Here is a 22,217-nt window from a genome sequence, read left to right as displayed (position 1 = left end):
CCGCCTCGGCCTCCCAAAGTGCTGGGATTACAGGCGTGAGCCACCGCGCCCGGCCTTGTTCTTTCATTTTTTAAAGATATTTTTCTATCTCTCATTTCTCAGGGATGAATTTTTTTTCAAAGTTTTGAAGTTACTTGGGACTTAGCCATGATATGAGTACTTATTCCTGGATAAAATTTAAAGAATTTTAAAAAAGTAATTACTACACATAAAATGATAAATAGGTAATTTTTTTTTTTTGAGACAGAGTTTCACTCTTGTTACCCAGGCTGGAGTGCCATGGCGTGATCTCGGCTCACCGCAACCTCCGCCTCCTGGGTTCAGGCAATTCTCCTGCCTCAGCCTCTTGAGTAGCTGGGATTACAGGCACGCACCACCATGCCCAGCTAATGTTTTGTATTTTTAGTAGAGACGGGGTTTCACCATGTTGACCAGGATGGTCTCGATCTCTTGACCTCATGATCCACCCGCCTTGGCCTCCCAAAGTGCTGGGTTTACAGGCTTGAGCCACCGTGCCCGGCCTAAATAGGTAATTTTATTTTGACCTCCTTGGTTAATTATTTTATCTGTATATTGTTTCAGTTATGAAGAATTCAAATTTATAGACACTATTGAGGAGTAATACTGTGATATCAAGGAGAATTCTGTTAGTCACATGATGATTGTTTTTGTTTTACATTTTTTTCATGCATTTATTATTTTACTAATTGGCCTAAATAATGAGACCAGACCAATATCTACATATTTTCATTGTTAGAAAAATCTACAAAAGTCTACCCTTTTTACAATAATGATGTAAAATAAAGCAGCAAGAGGGTTATTTAGGAGTGCAAGAGCACAATTAAATTGTACTACACAAGAAGACTGTTGTGAAGCATTTACCTCCCAGAAAATCATTACAGTTCCATTTCTTGGTGAAGTAGCACACTGTGGGTTGTGATTCTTAATTCTTCCTTGTGTTTGTCAATAGGATATTCATGCTAGATAGGTTGTCTTTTATTTATTTTTTTATGTCTCAAATCATCTTGTGGGGTTGTTTGCTCATCTCATAATACAGTTTTAAGCAGAAAGGCTGAAACAATGTAAATGTATTTTTGTGGAAATTATCAGTTACAATATTTTTAAAGAGCTGGAATGGACTTTTTGTAAATAGGAGAACATTTGTAAATAAGGTTTGAATTTCTAAGTCAAAAAAAGGACAAATACTAATGTATATATATGTGAGGTTTTTTTTTTTTTTTTTTTAAGAATTTTTGCTTTCATGTTTAGGACCATATCTTATGCTTTTTTGGGTTTTCTTTATTACCAGGCACTATGCTGGTTGTATTTTTCTTAAGAGCATGAGCTGTATTATACATTTCCTTGTGTTTCCTTCAAAATAATATCTTTTTATCCATAGGAGGGATGGAATACTTCTTGATTTCAATATTAGGTACTGAGTTAATTTTTGTTGTTTAGTTGATTGAACTTTATCTCCTGTCATTAGAATTGAGTGCAAGCAAACCTCACCTCTTTTTATCCTCCTTTGCCCTGCCAAAGACTTTTTGGTACGTTTTAACATCCCCGTATACATAGGGTTCGTTCGTTCTTTCTTTCTTTCTTCTCTCTTTTCTTTCTTTTCCCTTTCTTTTCTTTTCTTTTCTTTCTTTCTCTTTCTTTCTTTCTTTCTTTCTTTCTTTCTCTTTCTTTCTTTCTTTCTCTTTCTTTTTCTTTTTTTCTCTTTTCTCTCTTTCTCTTTCTTTTCTCTTCCTTCCTTCCTTCCTTCCTTCTTACTTTTTCTTTCTCCCTCTCTCTTTCTTTTTTTTACAGAGTCTCACTTTGTCATTCAGGCTGGAGTGCAGTGGTGTGATCTTGGCTCACTGCAACCTCCATCTCCCACGTTCAAGTGATTCTCCTGCCTCAGACTTCTGAGTAGCTGCAACTACAGGCATGCACCACCATGACTGGCTAATTTTTTTGTATTTTTATTAGAGATGGGATTTCACCATGTTGATCAGGCTGGTCTCAAACTCCTGACCTCAGGTAATCCACCTGCCTCGGCCTCCCAAAGTGCTGGGGATTACAGATGTGAACCACTATGCTTGGCCTCATAGGGTTGTTTCTTGAATTAATGATCAGAATTATGTTCTTGTTCATAAAAGCTGCATGGTTACTTTTCTTCTCCAGGGATTATTTTTGTGAAAGTTGATTATACATATTGAATCATTCTTGTCATACCCAACTAAATCAGAGTTGAGAAGCTAGGGGGAACAAGCTCTCAGAGCACATACCACATGCTCCAATAATTAACATTTTCACAAGCACAGCTACTGAAATGACCCAATGTAACCCTGAGACCAGTTTGACCTTGTAGTTGCTGAAATGACTTGCCATGACTCTTAGGACTAGTTTTACATACCATGGTCACTCACTAATCAGAGTCTGCCAACTCCCAAAACTTTCTCTAGTGCCAGTGAGCTTGCTTTCAAAACAACATATACTATTTCTCTTTTTAATACAACTCCCAGTCATCTCTTTGTTCTTCACACATGTCCAAGACCACCCAGTCTGTGTGTATGCCCTGAAATACAATTCTTGCTTCCCAAGTAAAACATTTTAAATTTAGAGATCCATCTCTATATATTTCTTGACTTCAACATTTTATATTTAGTCTTAGTTTTTTTTTAAATCTGTTAACCGTTATCAACTTGTGATAGGTCATAAGCCGGCAGAATCTATGACTATGTCATCCAGCTGGAATTTTAGCAAGCTTATTCAGAGAAAAGGCCATATTTGGTTAACATAATAGCTGATATTTATGAAATACTTTACACTTTTAAATGTTTTTATTATATATTATTTCATTTGTTTATGTTTTTGTTAGCCAAGCCAACTTGACCCTCTAACCCTATTAGCAAGATATTAATTAGCATCTTACTTATTTTTCTGGTTTGGGAGAAATATATGAGAAAAATTCTCAGAAAAGAAAAAAAAAAGAGAAAAATTCTCCTTTACAGGTGGGCTTAGGAGAAGGAGATGAGAAAAATCCTCTTTTGTATATGTGGGGAGATTAGTTCTCATATCAGGTAATATCTGACTAGGACTTAAAATTTTTTTTTCTAGATACAGGGTTTTGCTGTGTCACTGAGGCCATAGTACAGGATCATAGCCTACTGTAGCCTCAAACTGCTAGGCCCAAGCGATCCTGCCACCTCAGCTTCCTGAATAGCAAGGACTACAGGTGTGCGTCACCATAGCCAGTCAATTTTTTAAATTTTTTATTTTATAGAGACAGGGATCTCGTTATGTTGCCAAGGCTGGCCTGGAACTCCTGGCTTTATTCAGTCTTCCTGCCTCAGCCTCACAAAGTGTTGGGATTACAGGCATGAGCCACCATACTTGGCCAGGACTTTAAAATTTGTAAATGCATTTTTTTATTGTGAGATATATCAGACATGAGCTAGAATGCATGAAACTTGTGTGTCCTATTTAAAAATGATTATAAACAAACACTAGTGACAAGAATTGGAACATTACCTGTCCCTCCAGACATATACCTACTGAGGTTCTTCCTAATCACAGCTCTCCCCTTCACCTCTAGAGATAATCAGTATCCAGATTTTTGTGATAAGGTGTTTTTTTGCTCTTATGTACAGTTTACCAGAAATGTATGTATGTGCCGGGCGCGGTGGCTCAAGCCTGTAATCCCAGCACTTTGGGAGGCTGAGATGGGTGGATCACGAGGTCAAGAGATCGAGACCATCCTGGTCAACACGGTGAAACCCCATCTCTAGTAAAAATACAAACATTAGCTGGGCATGGTGGCGCGTGCCTGTAATCCCAGCTACTCAGGAGGCTGAGGCAGGAGAATTGCCTGAACCCAGGAGGCGGAGGTTGCGGTGAGCCGAGATCACGCCATTGCACTCCAGCCTGGGTAACAAGAGGGAAACTCCGTCTCAAAAAAAAAAAAGAAATGTATGCATGTTTAAACAATTTAGTTGTGCTTGTTTTTGAACCTGATATAAATGAAATAATACTATATGTATTTTTGTATTTATTGTTTTGTGAGTTGCTTTTATCCTTCAACATTATTTGTAAGATGTACCCATGTTGTATAGAGCACAAGCTCATTTCATTTTCATTGATGTCTGGTATTCTGTAGTATGAATACACTAAAATTTATTTACCTATTTTTGCTGCTATAAGCATTTTTGTACATGTTTTCTGGTGCACAAATGCACAAACTTATCTAGTGTATTTATCCAATGTCAGAATTGTCATAGGATTTTTACTCCCCCTAAATTAATGCCAAACTCTTTTCCAACTGGTTGTGTCAGTGGTGTATAAAAGGTCCTGTTGCTTTTTGTTACTGTTAATATTTGCTATTATCAGACTTCTAAAATTTTTGCCATGGATGTGTAATTATTTTTTTATTGTGGTTTTAATTTTTCATTTTCTTTATTACTAATAAAGTCTGGCATATTTTCATATGTTTATGGCCATTTGGATTTCCTCTTTTGTTAAGTATTTTTTTGCCTGTTTTTCTGTTGAGCTTTTTATTGCTTTACAATTTTTTAAAAATATGGTTTGGATCCTTTGCCAGTTATATGTGTTACAGACATCTCCTATTTTGTGGTACGTCTTTTTACTTTCGTTATGGTATCTTGACACAGACTTAATTTTTTCATTTTGATGTGGTTGATTTTTTTCCTTATTTCTTTTTTTTTGTTGTTTGTTTGTTTTTTTGAGATGAAGTCTTATTTTGTTGCCCAGGCTGGAGTTCAGTGGCACGATCTTGGCTCTCTGCAACCTCCACCTCCCAGGTTCAAGCGATTCTCCTGCTTCAGCCTCCCAAGTAGCTGGGACTACAGGTGCTTGCCACCTCGCCTGGCTAATTTTTGTATTTTTAGTGGAGATAAGGTTTCACTATATTGGCCAGGCTGGTCTTGAACTCCTGACCTTGTGATCTGCCTGCCTTGGCCTGATGTTGGGATTACAGGCGTGAGCCACCGCATCTGGCAGATTTTTTTCATTATTTCTTTTAGAACTTTTTGTGTTTTGTTTAGGAAAATTTTCCCTAACCAAAAGTTGAAGACATTCTTCTGTAGAATGTAAAAAAGGTTTATAGTTTTTGCCTTTCACATTTATGTCTTTAAACCACTTGGAACTGATTTTTTTCTTTGAGACAGAGTCTTGTTCTTTTGTCTAGGCTGAAGTGCAGTGATGCAATCATGGCTCACTGCAGCCTCGACCTCCTGAGCTCAAGTAATCCTCCTGGCTAAGACTCTCAAGTAGCTGGGACCACAAGTGTGTGTCACCGTGCCCAGCTGATTTTATTTTATTTTATTTTATTTTATTTTATTTGTAGAGATGGAGTCTCACCATGTTGCCCAGTCTGGTCTTGAACTCCTGGGCCCAAGCAGTTCTCCTGCCTCGGCCTCCCAAAGTGTTAGAATTACAATCATAATCCACTGCACCTGGCCTGGAACTAATTACATGGAGTCTCGGCTCACTGCATCCTCCGCCTCCTGGGTTCAAGTGATTCTCCTGCCTCAGCCTCCTGAATAGCTGGGATTACAGGTGCCTGCCACCATGCCCATATAATTTTTGTATTTTTAGTAGAGATGGGGTTTTGCCATGTTGGCCAAGCTGGTTTTGAACTCCTGACCTCAGGTGATCCAACCACCTTGGCCTCCCAAATGCTGGGATTACAGGTGTGAGCCATGTGCCCCGCCTCTAACTGATTTTTTGAGTGTAGTATGAGATACAAAGTAGGGGCCTACCTTCATTTTTTTTCTGTATGGATATCTAATTGTTCTAGCTTTATATTTTGAAAAGACTATCCCTTTTCTACTGATTAAAAAAGCCACTTTTATCATACATCAGATATCTATATATATATCGCTGGGTTTAATTTGGGCGATTTTCATTCTGTTCACCTATTTGTCCATCTCTGTGCTAGTAGCACAGTATCTGCACTCTAGGTCTATGTTAGTCTTAAGATGAGGTGGGGCAAGTTTTCCTTCTTTTTTTTTTAAGATTGTCTTGGTTTCTTATCTTATTATTTTGTATTTCTTTTTTTTTTCCTGAAGAGTTGGGTTTATTTCAATGGTAAATTTGAAACCCTTGCCTTAAGCAAAAGTACTATAGTAATTATGTCAGGAATAGACAATTTCCTACACTGTCAAATGTATAAAAGCTCCTTTTGTACTTTCTTCAACACTGATCAACAAGCAGAGTCAGTCCACATTTGCTTTGATCTAGCTACTGAGTTAACCTGAATTGCTTCTTCAGAGATTCTGGCATCTTGGGTGGGGGAGGGCAAGGGAGCCTGAAGCAGGCCTTCACAGAATCATACATAAACTACTATAGTGCAGTCAGAGTACCAGTCATAACGATACAAGCAAACAGTCCCTTCCATACACCTTTAAAGCCAAGTGTCTGGAGGACCCGAGAAGCACTGCTACCTGTTTCTTTATTCAACACAGATACCACAGAATCAGCAGGGTGAGAAACAATTGCAGAAAACACTCCAGGTATATAACCTGCTATAACTGTTACAACCAGCTCCTCTGCCTTTGAACATTCACTGTGGGGGCTTAGGAACCACAAACTTGTATGATGCTTCAACAGTACCTTCAAAGCAGACAGACTTCATCATGGTATATACTTCCTCATCCGGAGAGGAGTAATCCCTTTGTAGCATGTTGTTAGGCCTTCTTCCTTATACATTTTGGGAGCTGCATCCCTCAAAGTGTTGGTGTAACCTGGTTGGGTTTGAATTTGAACCTTAGCAGCTTCCATAAGGCAATTACAGCAAAGAATTTAGCACTGGCAGAGGTAGCCAAATATAGTGATATGCGCCAGAGATAACATGTTCTGGGAGCATATTGCTATACAAGACTTTAAAGACTTCATAAAAGCCAAACTTGCAGAGTCCAGCATGGAGTGACCAATGAAAGTCAGAGTCCAACCTTTAGCCAAACAGTGAACACCATCGTCCTTAGTGCAACTGAGAATCCATTTAATATGCCCTTGTACTTTTGGGGGTCTACCTGCATATGGCATTTCTCTAAACCCCAGGAGAATGACGGCCGTGTGTGTCAGACTACAACCTAAGACCTCACCAGAGCCACACGGTGCATAATACTTTGTGGAGCCATATTCACAACTATACTTTTCCAAGGCAGCAGCTGCCAGGTTAAGAGAGCAGTGGGGCAGGCCTATGGGTCTTGTGGTGCTGCTATGGAGGTCCGTGAGGCCATCGTCCACCAACTGCAGGTGTGGTGCATTGAAGGAGTTAACCCATGCCAGGTGTGCCATGGATGAGAACTTCTCCCTAAGATGGTGAACACCAAGCCACTCCCTTGGAAAGTTTGTGGCTCACAGGGTGATATTTTGTATTTCTGCATTGGATTTAGAATCAGCTTGTCAAGTTCCACAGGAAAATACGTTGAGATTTAATTGAGATTGCATTTAATCTATAGGCCAATTTAGGCAGAATTGACATTTTTATAGTATTGCATCTTACAATCTATGAGCATATGACATATTTCTTCACTTTAAATCTTCTTTAGGAGTCCCTCAATAAATGTTTTATAATTTTCTTCATAGAAGGACCAAAATTTTTAGATAAGTGGAAATGGGGATGCCAAGAGGAGGATAAAAAGGAGACAATTTTCACCCAGTGTAGCCAGAAATTCAAAGGCGACATATATAGTTCATTCAGACATTTTTCAGTATTACTGACTTTTTACTCTGACTTTTTATTATTTGTTTACTTTTTATTACTTGTATATGTTTGCATTGTCTTTAAGTCCTCAGCCAAATCCCTAAACACTTAGCAGATTACCTTATTTCTTATTTTAGAAGATGTTGCCTGAGCAGCTAAAGCATTCTTAATTGTCTCCTTGTGGTGCATCTCCACTGCAAAATTTCTCCCATCTTTGTACTCTTTTTTTTTTTTTCACACTATTCCTGATATAGGAGTGTCCCGATGAGTAAGAAGGTCCAGTGCTAATCTATCCATGAGTACTCTGATTCCAGGACAGTTGGGATAACTGTGGTTATAGTGGTTACAGATTCCTTCCTATCTGTAGTCTTCCTTTGCATTTCCCACAATCAGCTAATGGCAGAGGCCCCAGAAAAATGATGCCCAGTTTTATAGTAGAAACATAACATGTAAGAATTATTACATTGTTAACATTCTTCTACCTACATCACCTATGAAATGAGGATTTTGTTACTTTTACAGATAAGAGCACTTTTTTGTCTGAGCTTCTGTGACCTGCTCCTGGGACTTTGCTGGCTCACAGAGACACTTCTCTATGGAGCTTCAGTAGCAAATAAGGACATCATCTGCTATAACCTACAAGCAGTTGGACAGGTAAGTGCTACTAGACTGTCACTGCACCTTGCAAGAAAGGCACACTCAGATCTAAATAGACACAAAGATGATTCAGCTTGGGAAGTGGAGACCCATTTGTTTATTGTTATGTTTTGAAACAATAGCTTTTGTCTTTTTTCAAGATTAAAAAATGCTATTTATTATAGAAATTTTTGAAAATTCAGAGAAGCAGAAAGATATTATCATTCTTTAATATTTTGTTCAAATTATATATCCTTCCAATGTTTTCATAATGAATATATATCTTTTTAAAGCAAATCAAATAATACATTAATATATATATATATATATTTTTTTTGAGACAGTCTTGCTCTGTTGCCAGGCTGGAGTGCAATGGTGCCATCTTGGCTCACTGCAGCCTCCACCTCTGGGATTCAAGTGATTCTCCTGCCTCAGCCTCCTGAGTAGCTGGGACTACAGGTGCACACTTGCCACCATGCCCAGCTAATTTTTGTATTTTTAGTAGAGATGAGGTTTTACCATGTTGGACAGGATGGTCTCTATCTCTTGACCTTGTGATCTGCCTGTTTCAGCCTTCCAAAATGCTGTGATTACAGGCATAAGCCACCTCTCCTGGCCAATGAATACTTTTTATAACCTGCTTTTGTTATTCAGCATATTGTGATTATGTTTCCAGGTAATGAAATACTTTTCCATAATATCATTTGAAATGATTGCATGGTTTTGTGTTACAGGAATAAAATAAACATTGGATTTTGAAAATACTGCAGATAATCACATATGAGTTGTTTATCTTTCATGAATTTTACCAATGGATTAATCCACATAGTACCATCAGTATATAACACTCCTGTGTTTCTGAGACATGTAGTATGAAAAAAGTAAAGGTTAAAATGCAGTCTGTTCTCACTGCTAGATATTTCCTTTATTAGAGGGGAAATTTCTTTCAATTTAATAAGAAATTAATAATATGTAATTGGTGGCATAAAATCTGTGCACTAATATGTTACCTATATCATATGAGTTTAAAATGTTTTAGAGTCATACTTTGCTCAGTCCTGCTAACAATCTCATGAATTAAATAGAGTTAAGGCTGTATTGTTTACTCAGATAATTATAGTCTTTGATCAGAAAAGTCTGTATTAGAATCCTGGACCTGATTAACTTTGTAATGTTTGACCAGCACCTAATCTTTCTGAACCTCAGTCTCCTAATCTGTAAAATGGCCATTAATAATATTTACTTTGTGCTTGGTACAGATGTGGTTAATGTTACTTTGTTTTTTTACAACTTTATTGAGTTATATCTGTAGTAAACTATACATATTTATGGTGTACAATCAGTTTTTACATATGTATTTTCCTGTGAAATCATCACCACAATCAAGATAACAAACATTCCTGTTTCCATCACCCTCCAAATCATTTCAGATATATTTTCCTTAATGTCGTTGAGCTATGTATTATAACAGCTGCTTTTAAAAATAGTTGTTGGATATTTCCAATGTCTGGCTCATTCCTAGGCTGGTGTCTGTCTGCTGATTATCTTTTCCCATGAGAATGGGTCACATTTTCCTGTTCTTTGTATGTCAGGTAATTTAGGATTGCATCTTAGATATCATGAATACTATGTTGCGTAGACTCTGGGTTCTTTTATAATTCTCTAGAGATTGTTAATACTTTTATTTAGCAGACAATCAACCTGATTACATTTGGAATGTAAATGTGGTCTCATCATCTGTGGACAATGGTTCAAATCTCAGTTTAGTTCTATAAGCCTTGGTTATGCTGGTTTGAGACTGTCATGCACATGCATAGTAGACAGGTTAGGCTGAGACTTGTTTGGATTAATACTGAGAATTAAAGCATCCCTTTTCCTGGCTGTCTTTCTTCTGGGATTCCCTCCATACTTTCCTCTCTAAAGGGGGTCCTTTTCCGGTCTCTGTTGCCCAAGATAGATTTCTTTTAGAATTGTAGTTACCTTCATTGAGCAGCAGCATGACTGAGGTACATGCTTGAGCAAAAATAAGAGAAAAGGGAGGGAAAAGTTTGAAAAACTCACTTCTTCTGTTCAGTTTACTTCTCCAAGTTTGACTTCTTTCCACAATCTACCTGTTTCTGTTTACTTTTCAGAGTCTTCAAGTGTTTGTTTTTTATATTTTTCCTAGGATTCCTTACTTGTAATCAGGGATGAACTGGAGAGGGCTTAAACATATTTATTTTGTTTGTTTTATTTTTTAAGATTGTGGTAAAATATACATAACATAAAATTTATCATTTAAAAATTTTAAGTATGGTAAAAATGTAACAAAATTTATAATCTTACTTTAAGTATACACTTCAGTGACATTAAACATTCACCTTGTTTTCCAACTGTAACTACAGTCCATCTCCAGAGCTTTTTCATCTCGAACTGAAACTGTGTACCATTAAACAATAACTCCCCATTTCTCCTTAGTACCAGATCCTGGTAACCACTCTTCTACTTTTCTATGAATTCGACTATTCTAGGTACCTCATATCAGTGAAATCATATAATATTTGTCCTTTTGTGTCTGACTTATTTCACTTATATGTCTTCAAAGTTATCTTGTTGTAGCATGTGTCAGAATTTCTTTCCTTTTTAAGGCTGAGTAATATTCCATTGTATGGATAGACCACATTTGGTTTATCCGTTTATCTTTCAGTGGACACTTGGGTTGCTTCCACCTTTTGGATGTTTGTGAATAATGCTGCTATGAACATTGATGTATAAATACATCTGAGTCCCTACTTTCTCAGTTCTTTTGTGCATATACTCAGGAGTAGAATTACTGGATCAGGTGGAAATTCTGTGTTTGATTTTTTGAGGAAACACCATTTTTCCATAACAGTAGTGCAGAGAGCTACAGTTTCCACATCCATGCCGACATTTGTTGCTATATTTTTTTAAGTAATAGCCATCATTTTTTTTTTTTTTTTTGAGACGGAGTTTCGCTCTTGTTACCCAGGCTGGAGTGGTGCAATGGCGCGATCTTGGCTCACCGCAACCTCCGCCTCCTGGGTTCAGGCAATTCTCCTGCCTCAGCCTTCTGAGTAGCTGGCATTACAGGCATGCGCCACCATGCCCAGCTAATTTTTTGTAGTTTTAGTAGAGACGGGGTTTCACCGTGTTGACTAGGATGGTCTCGATCTTTTGACCTCATGATCCACCCGCCTCGTCCTCCCAAAGTGCTGGGATTACAGGCGTGAGCCACCGTGCCCGGCAGTAATAGCCATCTTAATGGGTGTAAAGTGGTTTCTTGTTGTGGTTTTGATTTGCATTTCTCTAATCATTAGTAATATTGGGTACCTTTTCATGCGCTTATTGACCATTTTTATATCTTCTTTGAAGAAATGTCTCTTCAAGTCCTTTCCCTCTTTTTTATTTTTTTTGAGAGGGGACAAAGTCTCACTTTCTCATCCAGGCTGGAGTGCAGTGGCACTATCTTGGCTCACTGCAGCTTCTGCCTCCCAGGTTCAAGTGATTCTCCTGGTTCAGACTCCCAAGTAGCTGGGATTACAGGCATGTGCCACGACACCTGGCTAATTGTTCTATTTTTAATAGAGACAAGGTTTCACGATGTTGACTAGGCTGGTCTCCAACTCCTGACTTCAAGCAATCCACCCACCTTGGCCTCCCAAAATGCTGGGATTACAGGTGTGAGCCACCATGCCCAGCCCACCCCCCATTCTTTAATCAGATTATTTACTTTTTTGTTATTGAGCTATAAGAGTTCTTTGTAAAGTCTTTACATTAACCCCATATCAGACATACAATTTGCAAATATTGTCTCCCAGTCTGTAGGCTGCCTTTTCACTCTGTTACTTGTGTCCTTTGATGCACAGAAGTTTTATAAATTCTGATGCAGTTCATGTTTTCTTTTGTTGCCTGTGTCTTTGATGTCTTACTCAAGAAATCATTGCCAAATACAATATCATGAAGCTTTTACACTATATTTCCTTTTAAGAGTTTTATACTTTTAGTCTTACATTTAAGTCTTTGATCTATTTGAAGATTTTTGTATGTGGTATAAAGTAAGGGCCCAACTTTATTTTTGTGCCTGTGGAATATTCAGTTTTCCTGGTAGCGTTTATTTATTTGAGACAGTCTTGCTCTGTTACCCAGGCTGGAATGCAGTGACATGATCATGGCTAATGTGGTCACAGTGGCTTCGACCTTCCGGGCTCAACTGATCCTCCCACCTTAGCCTCCCAAGTAGCTGGGACTACAGGTGCATGCCATCATACCTGGCTAATTTTTGCATTTTTGGTAGAGATAGGGCCTCCCTATGTTGTTCACACTCGTCTTGAACTCCTGGGCTCAAACAGTCTTCCCACCTTGGCCTTCCACAGTGCTGGGATTACGGGCATGAGCCCCACCATGCCTGGCCCCATTTGCTGAAAAGAATGTTCTTTCCCTTCCCCATTGAATGATCTTGGCACCCTTGTCAAAATCATTTGATTACATATGTAGGATTTATTTCTGGGCTTTTAATTCCTATCCATTAGGTCTTTATGAAACTAGAAAGTGTGAGTCCTCCAACTTTTTGTTCATTTTTCTTTATGAGACAGGCTGGAATGCAGTGGCATGATCTTGGCTCACTGCAGCCTTGACCCTCTGGGCTCAAGTGAGCCTCCTGCCTCAGCCTCCTGAGTAGCTAGGACTACAGGTGCATGCCACCACACCTCGCTAATTTTTATTTTTTTGTAGAGATAGGATCTTCCAGTGTTGCTCAGGCTGGTCTCAAACCTCTGGGCTTAAGCCATCCTCCTACTGCAACCTCCCAAAGTGCTAGGAATACAGGCATGAGCCATCATGCCTGGCCTGTTCTTTTTCCAAGATTGTTTTAGCTATTCGGGGTCCCTTGAGATTCCATATGAATTTTAGTATTGTTTTTTTTATTTCTGCCAAAAAAAAAGTGTTGGGATTTTAATAGGGATTGCATTGAATCTGTAGGTCATTTAGGGTAGTATTAAACATTTTAACAACAGTGTTTCAGCCAGGTGTGGTGGCTCATGCCTATAATCCCAGCACTTTGTGAAGCTGAGGCAGGCAGATTGATTGAGCCCAGGAGTTTGAGACCAGACTGGGCAACATGGCGAGGCTTCGTCTCTACAAAAAATACAAAAATTAGCGGGGTGTGGTGTCGTATGCTTGTAATTCCAGCTACTTGGGAAGCTGGGATGGGAAAATTGCTTGAGTCCAGGAGGTTGAGGCTGCAGTTAGCCATGAATCCGCCACTGCACTCCACTGCACTGTCACTGGGTGACAGAGCGTGACCCTGTCTCAAAACAACAACAACAACAACAAAAATACCATAGTAAGTCTTCCAGTCCATGAACATGGGTATCTTTCCATTTATTGATGCCTTCTCTAATTTCTTTTACCAACGTTTTATACTTTTTAGTGTAGAAGTCTTTTGCCTCCATAGTTAAGTTTATTCCTAAGTATTTTATTGTTTTTAATGATACTGTAAATGGAATTATTTTCTTAATTTCTTTTTTGGATTGTTCATTGTTAATATATAGAAGTGAAGCTGATTTTTTCATATTGATTTTATATCCAGCTGCTTGGCTGAATTCTTATTTGCTTGAACAGTTGCGTGTGTGTATGTATGTAAATCTGTAGAGCTTTCTACATATAGAAAATTTGTGTCATCTGCAAACAAATGGTTTCTTATCTTCCTCTTCAATTTAATTATCTTTTATTTCTTCTTGCTTAATTGCTCTAGCTAGGACTTCCAAAACTATGTTGAATAGTAATGGTGAAAGTGGGCATCCTCACCTTGTTATGAACTTAGAAGAAAAGCTTTGTCTTTCATCATTAAGTATGATGTTATCTATGGGCTTTTCATATATGACCTTTATGTTTTTTGGTTTTGTGTTTGCTTATGAAATGATTTAATATTGGTAAATGTATAATAAAATGGGAGTTATTATATACCTGTGGTGGAGGAAGACTATAAATTGGTTACACTTAAAAATTTTTTTTTTTAATTTCGTGGATACGTAGTAGATATATATATTTATGGGGCTCCATGAAATGTTTTGATACAAGCATGCAGTCTAAAATAATCACATCATGGAGAATGGAGTTATCCATCCCCTCAAGCATTTATCCTTTGTATTGTAAACAATACAATTTCACTCTTTTAGTTCTTTTAAAATGTACAATTAAGTTATTGTTGACTATAGTTACCCTGTTGTGCTATCATACAGTAGGTATTATTTATTCTTTCTAACTATATACATTTTTGTACCCATTACTTTATATATTTTTTGTACCCATTAACCATCTCCGCCTTCTTCCTACCTTCCCACTACCCTTCTTAGCCTCTGGTACCATCCTTCATCCTTCCTCTGGTACCACTCTTTATGTCTATGAGTTCAATTGTTTTGATTTTTAGATTCCACAAATAAGTGCAAACATATGATGGCTGCCTTTCTGTGCCTTGCTTATTTTACTTAATACAACGATCTCCAGTTCCATCCATGTTGTTGCAAATGACAGATCTCACTTTTTTTATGGCTTAATAGTACTCTAGCGTATATATGTACTGGCCTTTATTTTGCTGAGGTTGTTTTCATCTGTTCCTAGTTTGGGTTTTTTTGTTTGTTTGTTTTTTAATCATTAAAGGGTATTGAATTTTGTCAAATGATTTTCTGCATTAATTCAGATAGTCATATAATTTTTTTCTTAATTCTATTAATGTGATATATTAATTGGTTTTTGTATGTTGAACCATCCTTTCATTCCAGGAGTGGCTCCTATTTGGTCATGGTGTATACTCCTTTTAATGTGCTGTTGAATTTTGTTTGCTACTATTTTGTTGAGGATTTTTGTAACAGTATTCATCAGGGATATTGGTCTGTCCTCTTCTTGTAGTATGATTGTCTGGCGTTGGTATCAGGGTTTTGCTGGCCTCATAGAATGAGTTGGGAAGCATTGCATCCTATTCAGTTTTTTAGAATAACTTGACAGGTATTGGTACTAATTCTTTAAGTGTTTGATAGAATTTACCAGTAAAGCCATTTGGTTCTAGGCTTTGCGTTTTGGGGAATTTTTTGATTACTGATTAAATCTCCTTACTAGTTATAGATCTGTTCCAATTTTCTATTTCTAAACTATTATTATTATTGTTTTTTGTTTGAGACAGGGTCTTGCTCTGTCTCCCAGGCTGGAGTGCAGTGGTTTGATCACATTGCAACTTCGATCTCCTGGGCTAAAGCAATCCTCCCACCTCAGACTCCCAAGTAGCTGGGACCACAGGCGCATACCACCATGCCCAGCTAATTTTTTTTTTTTCAGATGGAGTCTTGTACTGTTGCCCAGGCTGGAGTGCACTGGCGTAATCTCAGCTCATTGCAACCTCCTCCTCCTGAGCCCAGGCAATTCTCCTGCCTCAGCCTCCCAGTAGCTGGGATTACAGGCACAAGCCCCCACACATCGCTAATTTTTGTATTTTTAGTAGAGATGGGGTTTCACCATGTTGATCAGGCGGGTCTTGGACTCCTGACCACAGGTGATCTGCCCACCTTGGCCTCCCAAAGTTCTGGGATTACAGGTGTGAGCCACCATGCCCAGCCCCAGCTATTTTTTTTTTTTTTAAGAGAGACAAGATCTCACTATGTTGCATAGGGTGGTTTTGAACTCTTGTGCTCAAGTGGTCTTCCTGCCTCAGCCTCCCAAAGTATAATCCCAAAGTGAAATTACAGGTGTGAGTCACTGTGCCCAGCCTAAACTATTATTTTTAAAGACTGTATTCTTTGCCTTGTGTAGTCACTGAAGTATCTTTCCATTACCTTAGTGGTGAGCTCATGATTGGTCAGAAACTTCCTTAGGTTCCTCATACAAAAACTAACAAAGAAAAACCTCTCATGATCTTTGCAGATTGGTTCTGTAATGGGGCATTGTTTCAGTGCTTAGCTGGGTCATTTAAACATCTGCCTTACCCTTTGCTTCCTACTTGCATGAAGTCTGAATGTCCATTGGAGGTGCAAATGTAGATTTTTTCCTGAGTATGTGTCTACTTCGGACATGCATATGGCCCTCTAGATTCACTAGTATCTACATGTCCCTTTCTTATTGATTGATTTTCTAAATTGACAAAAATTATATGCATTTATGATGTAAAACATGTTTTAATATATGTATAAATTTTGGAATGGCTAAATCATGCTAGTCAACATATCCATTATCTCACGTACTTAACATTTTTCTGTGGTGAGAACATCTAAACTCTACTCTGTTGGCAGTTTTCAGGTATATACTATTATTAACTATAGTCGCCATGTGGTACAGTAGATCTCCTGAACTTTTTTTTCCTAGCTGAAATTTTGTATACTTTGACTAATGTGTCCCCAGTATGCCTCCTCCCCACCTCCTAGCTCCTGGTAATCGCCATTCTACTATCTACGTTTATGAATTCAACTTTTTATAATTTCACACGTAAGTGAAATTATGCAGTATTTGTCTTTCTGTGCGTGACTTATTTCAGTAAGGGTAATATAGTCCAAGTTCATCCTGTTATTACCAATGACAAGATTTTATTCCTTTTAAAGGCTGAATAGTATTCCATTATGTATATATATCACATTTTCTTTATCCATTCATCTATTGATGGATACTTAGGTTGATTCCATATCTTGGTTATCATGAACACTAAATACAGGAGTTTTTCAGAGTTCTTTTTTTTTTTTCTTTGTGCAAATATTTTACAGTTTTATTTTTAAATCATTTACACATATTCATACAAAGAAAAATAAATTTCAGGATGGAATTTTGGGACCATGGTAGTTTAAAAAAAAAAAAAAACTCTCTGATCATTAGCTACTGAAGACAAGGCAAGAGACTTAGCAGTCATTACCTGCCCATGCAGGGGACAATTGAGAAGAATCCAAGCTGCTCCCTCATCTTCCTTCAATCATTACCTTCCGGAGACAAGATGGGGGAAGGGGATTTTCCAATGCTCTCCCCTAGAAACATTTCAAGAAATATAGCAAAGGCTTATGGCAACACTGAACCTATTTGCTAGAAATCTGCAAGATTGCAATTTCTGAATCAACTTTCTAGAAGAGTTAGCTCAATTCCCATTCACAGGTACTTCTAAGAGGAGGAAGGTTTGCTGCACTCACCACACCCCCTTCCCACTTGCTCTGTCCTCCCAACGCTCCAGAACAGAGCCTAGATCTCATCTGATCTAGCACCTCCCTGCTCCCACCCAGCCTCCTTTCACAAGCGAACCTTCCTTCAACCCCACACACCCAGACACTCTGTAGCAATTGGCCCTGGAAGCTCCTTAGGACCACTGTGATGATGACACAGGATTACTGCATCAGCATCATACTCACAGGGAATCAGAGCTCAGCCAGGAGAGGTCCAAGAATAACAGAACTATGAACATTCCTACCAAAACTCAGCTCTGCTCAGCCAATTCAACAATTCAGCCAAACAGAGGCTAACTCCTAGCACGTCCCACCCCAGACCATCATCATTAGAGGCACACAGCAAATGAACCTCCTACTTACACTGCCCAAGGAAGCTGGACTATTATCAATTCCCAGTAAAAGTGAGGGAAAGGACAGACATTACAAATGTGGTAGACCCTATCAGGAATGGCAGCTGATGACAACAGTTACCCTAAATCGTTGGATCCTACCCAAAATGCAGCACCAAGAAAAGGCATGATGAGCAGAGAGATCTGTAGCTGGATGTACAGCCTTTGAATTTCCAAGAGACTCAGAGATAATGCAGCTCATTTTCCTACAATTATGTAGGAGTTAGAACACCGACTACCCACCCCTACGTTGAGGCAGTTCCTGAAAGGCCATACCGCTTATGGTCATCAGCCTACCTCCTTGGTAGGGGGAGGGGGAATCACATCCAGAGCGGGGACCCCTCCAGGTGGACACTCACAGGGCAGCCCGTCCCGTTGTCACTGGGGCAGGCCAAACATAGTTAGGAGGGTGGACAGATCCCGGGCATCAGCTGCACCATAGGCATCGCTCTGGCCTAACATAGACAATGCCAAACGCAGGGTGCTCTAGATGTTCTCCGACATGGCGCCTCCTTCACCCTGAGGGCTCCAGCTTTTCCTCTGCATGTTCAGGGCCTCCAGAAAGTGCTCCACAGCCTCCTGGTGAGCCTCAAGGTTGATGCAGTTGATGCCCAGGTTATAGCGTGACTGGATATAGCCAGGCTGGAGCTCGAGGGCCTGGCGGTATGCAGCTACTGCTTCTTCACTCTGGTTTCCATGGGCCAAGGTGGCCCCTAGCTTATTCCACAGCAAATAGTCGTTGGGACGAACACTGAATGCACCTGTGAAGCAGTCCACGGCCTTGTCATACTCCCCACTCAGGTTGAAAAGGACTCCCAAGCCACACTGCACATCAGGGTTACTGGAGGTAGGGTCCAGCTGCACAGCTGCCAGAGAAGAGCTCTTTCACTTCAAGAAACAGGGAATCAGACAACAGAGACCCCAGGATATGCTTGCTGGGGCCCAGTCCTGCCCCACCAGCCCCTTCTTCAGCAGGTGTCACCAGATGAGCATAGGCTGATGTGTAGCACAGCCAGTCCCACAGGGTTTCACAGGCCTGTCACTGCAGGGACTCATTGGTGAAGCTCACGGCCAGCGCCATCAGTGCTGTCTGGTTATCTGGCTTTAGCTCCAGACACCTCCGCAATGCACTGATGACTAATAGTTCTTGTTCATTCTCTGCCTGGGTGGTACCCAGATACTGCCAAGCTTCCATGTGCTTAGGATCCTACTGCACAACTGCCTCAAAAAGCAGCACAGCATTTGGCAGGTCCCCCTCCTCAAGTCACCACAGCCCTTCTTCAAAAGGCTGAGGGTGATCACGCAAGGGCTTCTCCTCCTCAAACTGGTACCCCTTATCATAGGTAGCTGACGTAAGGTCATCATAGTCAGAAAGCCAGGGGTGGGCCTCAGCATCCCGTTTTGCCATCTCCTCCAACTCTGCCTGGAACTTGTTCCAGAAATCGACATCAGACTATAGCTGACTTGGCTCGTTCAAACTCCATATCAAGGGCAGATATGTTTACTGGTCATGTGAACTGGTCAACCCAGGCATCTGATGTACCCTCAGAATTAGCCAATTTGCGGTCATCCACTTTGGCCACAAAGTCACTGGCCATGTGCTGCAGATCCTCCTCAGGATGATATTCATCACACCAGCGAGTGGAGGCTGTTCCCTCAGGCTCTCCCAGCCTCAGTTTCTCCTCTGATTGCTCCAATTATTCCTCAGCCCAGCGAGCGGGGGACACAAAGGGGTCTGTAACTTCAGAGATGAATTCTTGGGACCAGTCAGTCTTGTTATAATCCTGAGTTACATCCACAGCATCTCCAGCTGCAAGGAACTCCTGGGCCCAGTTCTCAGACAAGGCCAAGTCTGCCACACCAGGGGCTCTCTGGGGAGCCTGGTGGAAGTCTGACTGTCCAATCTGCTGCATCTCAGCCAGGAGGTCATCCATCTTGAAGGTCTGAGGGGCATGGGACACAAGGGGTGCATTCTGGTCCTGCAGGAATTCAGCCACCCACTCATCTTCAGAAGCTACTCCCAAAGGCTTGGAGACTGCCTCAGAGGCTGGAGCTCCGGCGGTCCAGGGGCCAGGCCTCAATCCCTCCTGCCGAAGGGCCTTGTCTTGGGTGAAGTGCCCAGCCAGCTTCATGAGCGGGTTGGCACCCCCGCATTCGGCCTCCACCAGCTCCTGCATTGCCATGGTGACCGCCAGCTCTCGCGGCGCCCCGTGCTGCACAACCCGCCGGGCACCAGGTGCAGGCCCAGAGTTCTTATTTCCAAGTGTGTTTCCTTCCCCAGCCTCTTTCCCAGGCTTTTGGTTCTCTCTGCTGTTTGACCTGTTATCCCTTGCCCCAGAAGGCTGTGGCTAACATATTTGCCTTTAAATGCTTTTGACATAAGCTATCTTGGAGATCACTCCTGCTCTGAGAAAACTCCAAGTGGATGAAATAAAAGCAGTCCCCTATGTTGATCCTGCAGGGAAGGGTCAGACACACCAAAACACATAGCTACTATTATTTGAGAATAAGGTCCATACTGATCCCTGTGGCACCAACAACCTTCACCAGGAATGCAGACTGCTGTCCCCACTGCTGTCATTGAATTAGGGAGTTGTAGATGATAAGGCAGATAAATTAAAATGCCATGATACTCTCTTACCAAAATTTACCATGTCTTTCTTCACTAAGCATTCCCCTGGATTTTGTAAAATTTTGATTAGATTCTAGAGCTCAAAAAAGTTGATTTTGACTGGTTTTTTTCCAGCTTAAGTGTTGCTTTAGTGGAAGGATAGATTTTTGGAGTTCTGTACTTCATCATTTTCTGTGATGGTACTCTGTTTATTTTTTTAAACAGCTTAATTGGGGTATAATTGCAAATATTTAACGTATACAATTTCATAAGTTTCTTTTTTCTTTTCTTTCTTTTTTTCTTTCTTTCTTTCTCTCTCTCTCTCTTTCTTTCTTTTTTTTTTGGTGGGGAGGTGTACAGTGTCTCATTCTGTTACCCAGCAGTGGCACAATTACTGCTCACTGCAGCCTCAACCTGCTGGACTCAAGTGTTCCTATCACCTCAGCTCCAGAGTAGCTGGGACTACAGGTGCACACTACCATGCCCAGTTAATTTTTGTATTTTTTGTGGAGAGTAGGTTTTACCATATTGCTCAGGCGGGTCTCAAACCCCTGTGCTCATGTAATCTGCCCACCTCAGCCTTCCAAAGTGCCGAGATTATAGGCGTGAGCCACTGCGCCAGGCCGATGTATTTTTTATCTCTATGTAAATATCATTCTGGTTTTTAAAATAGACTTCATGTTTAGAACAGTTTTATATTTACAGAATAATTGGGCAAATAGTACACAGTTCCCAGATACCTACCACCTTCTTAGTTCCCAAAGTTTCCCCTATAATCATTTTGCTTTAATATGGTACATTAATGAACCCATATTGATACATTATTATTCACTAAAGTCAACAATTTACACTAAATTTCAGTCTTTGTGTTGTGCAGTTCTGTGGCTTTTCATACTGTCATGTATTCACCATTATAGTATCATCCAGAATAGTTTCACAATCCTAAAGTTTTTTATTCACCTATTCATCTTCCTTGCACTCTCCCTTTCTTTGGCAACTCACTGATATATTTATAGCTTCTATAGTTTTGCCTTTTCCAGAATGTCATATAGTTGGAATCGTACGGTGTATAGTCTTGTCAGATTCACTTTTCACTTAGCAATATGTATTTAAGATTTTTCCAGATCTTTTAGTGGCTTTATTTTATTTTATTTATTTATTTAGAGACCGGGTTTTGCCGTGTTGCCCAGGCGGAGTGCAATGGCTATTCACAGGCACGATGTCACTACTGATCAGCACAGGAGTTTTGACCTGCTCCATTTCCGACCTGGGCTGGTTCACGCCTCCTTAGGCAACCTGGTGGTCCCCTGCTCCCGGAGGTCACCATACTGATGTCGAACTTAGTGTAGACACGTGATTGGCATAGTGCACTACAGCTCAGAACTTCTGGGCTCAACCCATCTACCCACCTCAGCCTCCTGTGTACCTGGGACTACAGGCATGCGCCACTGCGCCTGGCAGTCTTTTAGTGTCTTAATAGCTCATTTCTTTTTATTTGTTTTATGGATTTATCAGTTTTTAAAAATTCTTTCACCATTGCGGGACATCTTGGTTGCCTCTGGTTTGGGCAAGTATAAATAATGCTTCTATATTAGTATGCAGGTTTTTGGGTGGACATAAGTTTTCAGTTCAACTGGGGAAATAGCTGGGAGGATGACTGCTAGATTATATAGTAAGCCTAT

At 40.0% G+C, this 22,217-nt stretch overlaps 1 protein-coding gene and 2 pseudogenes across 11 annotated transcripts in view; 1 reads left to right on the top strand and 2 right to left on the bottom strand.

The window, feature by feature from the left end:
• Nucleotides 1–22,217, top strand: part of TMEM116 (transmembrane protein 116) — an 88,917-nt gene that overhangs the window by 18,018 nt on the left and 48,682 nt on the right. For all 9 annotated transcript variants that reach the window (XM_032239970.1, XM_032239926.1, XM_032239932.1 and 6 more), the window contains one exon: nucleotides 8,234–8,365. In XM_032239970.1, the coding sequence (XP_032095861.1) occupies nucleotides 8,234–8,365 (132 nt within the window). The remainder of the gene's footprint in view (nucleotides 1–8,233; nucleotides 8,366–22,217) is intronic.
• Nucleotides 6,068–8,215, bottom strand: LOC116524654 (annotated as a pseudogene). Its single transcript, XR_004257429.1, has one exon. The product of XR_004257429.1 is annotated as a phosphate carrier protein, mitochondrial pseudogene (transcript).
• Nucleotides 17,056–20,382, bottom strand: LOC116524621 (annotated as a pseudogene). Its single transcript, XR_004257416.1, has one exon. The product of XR_004257416.1 is annotated as a peroxisomal targeting signal 1 receptor pseudogene (transcript).

The sequence above is a fragment of the Sapajus apella genome, unplaced genomic scaffold (assembly GCF_009761245.1).
Source record: "Sapajus apella isolate SASKATOON/1434 unplaced genomic scaffold, GSC_monkey_1.0 scaffold2, whole genome shotgun sequence".
Classification (NCBI taxonomy): domain Eukaryota; kingdom Metazoa; phylum Chordata; class Mammalia; order Primates; family Cebidae; genus Sapajus; species Sapajus apella.
This window is presented reverse-complemented; position numbering and strand designations above follow the sequence as displayed.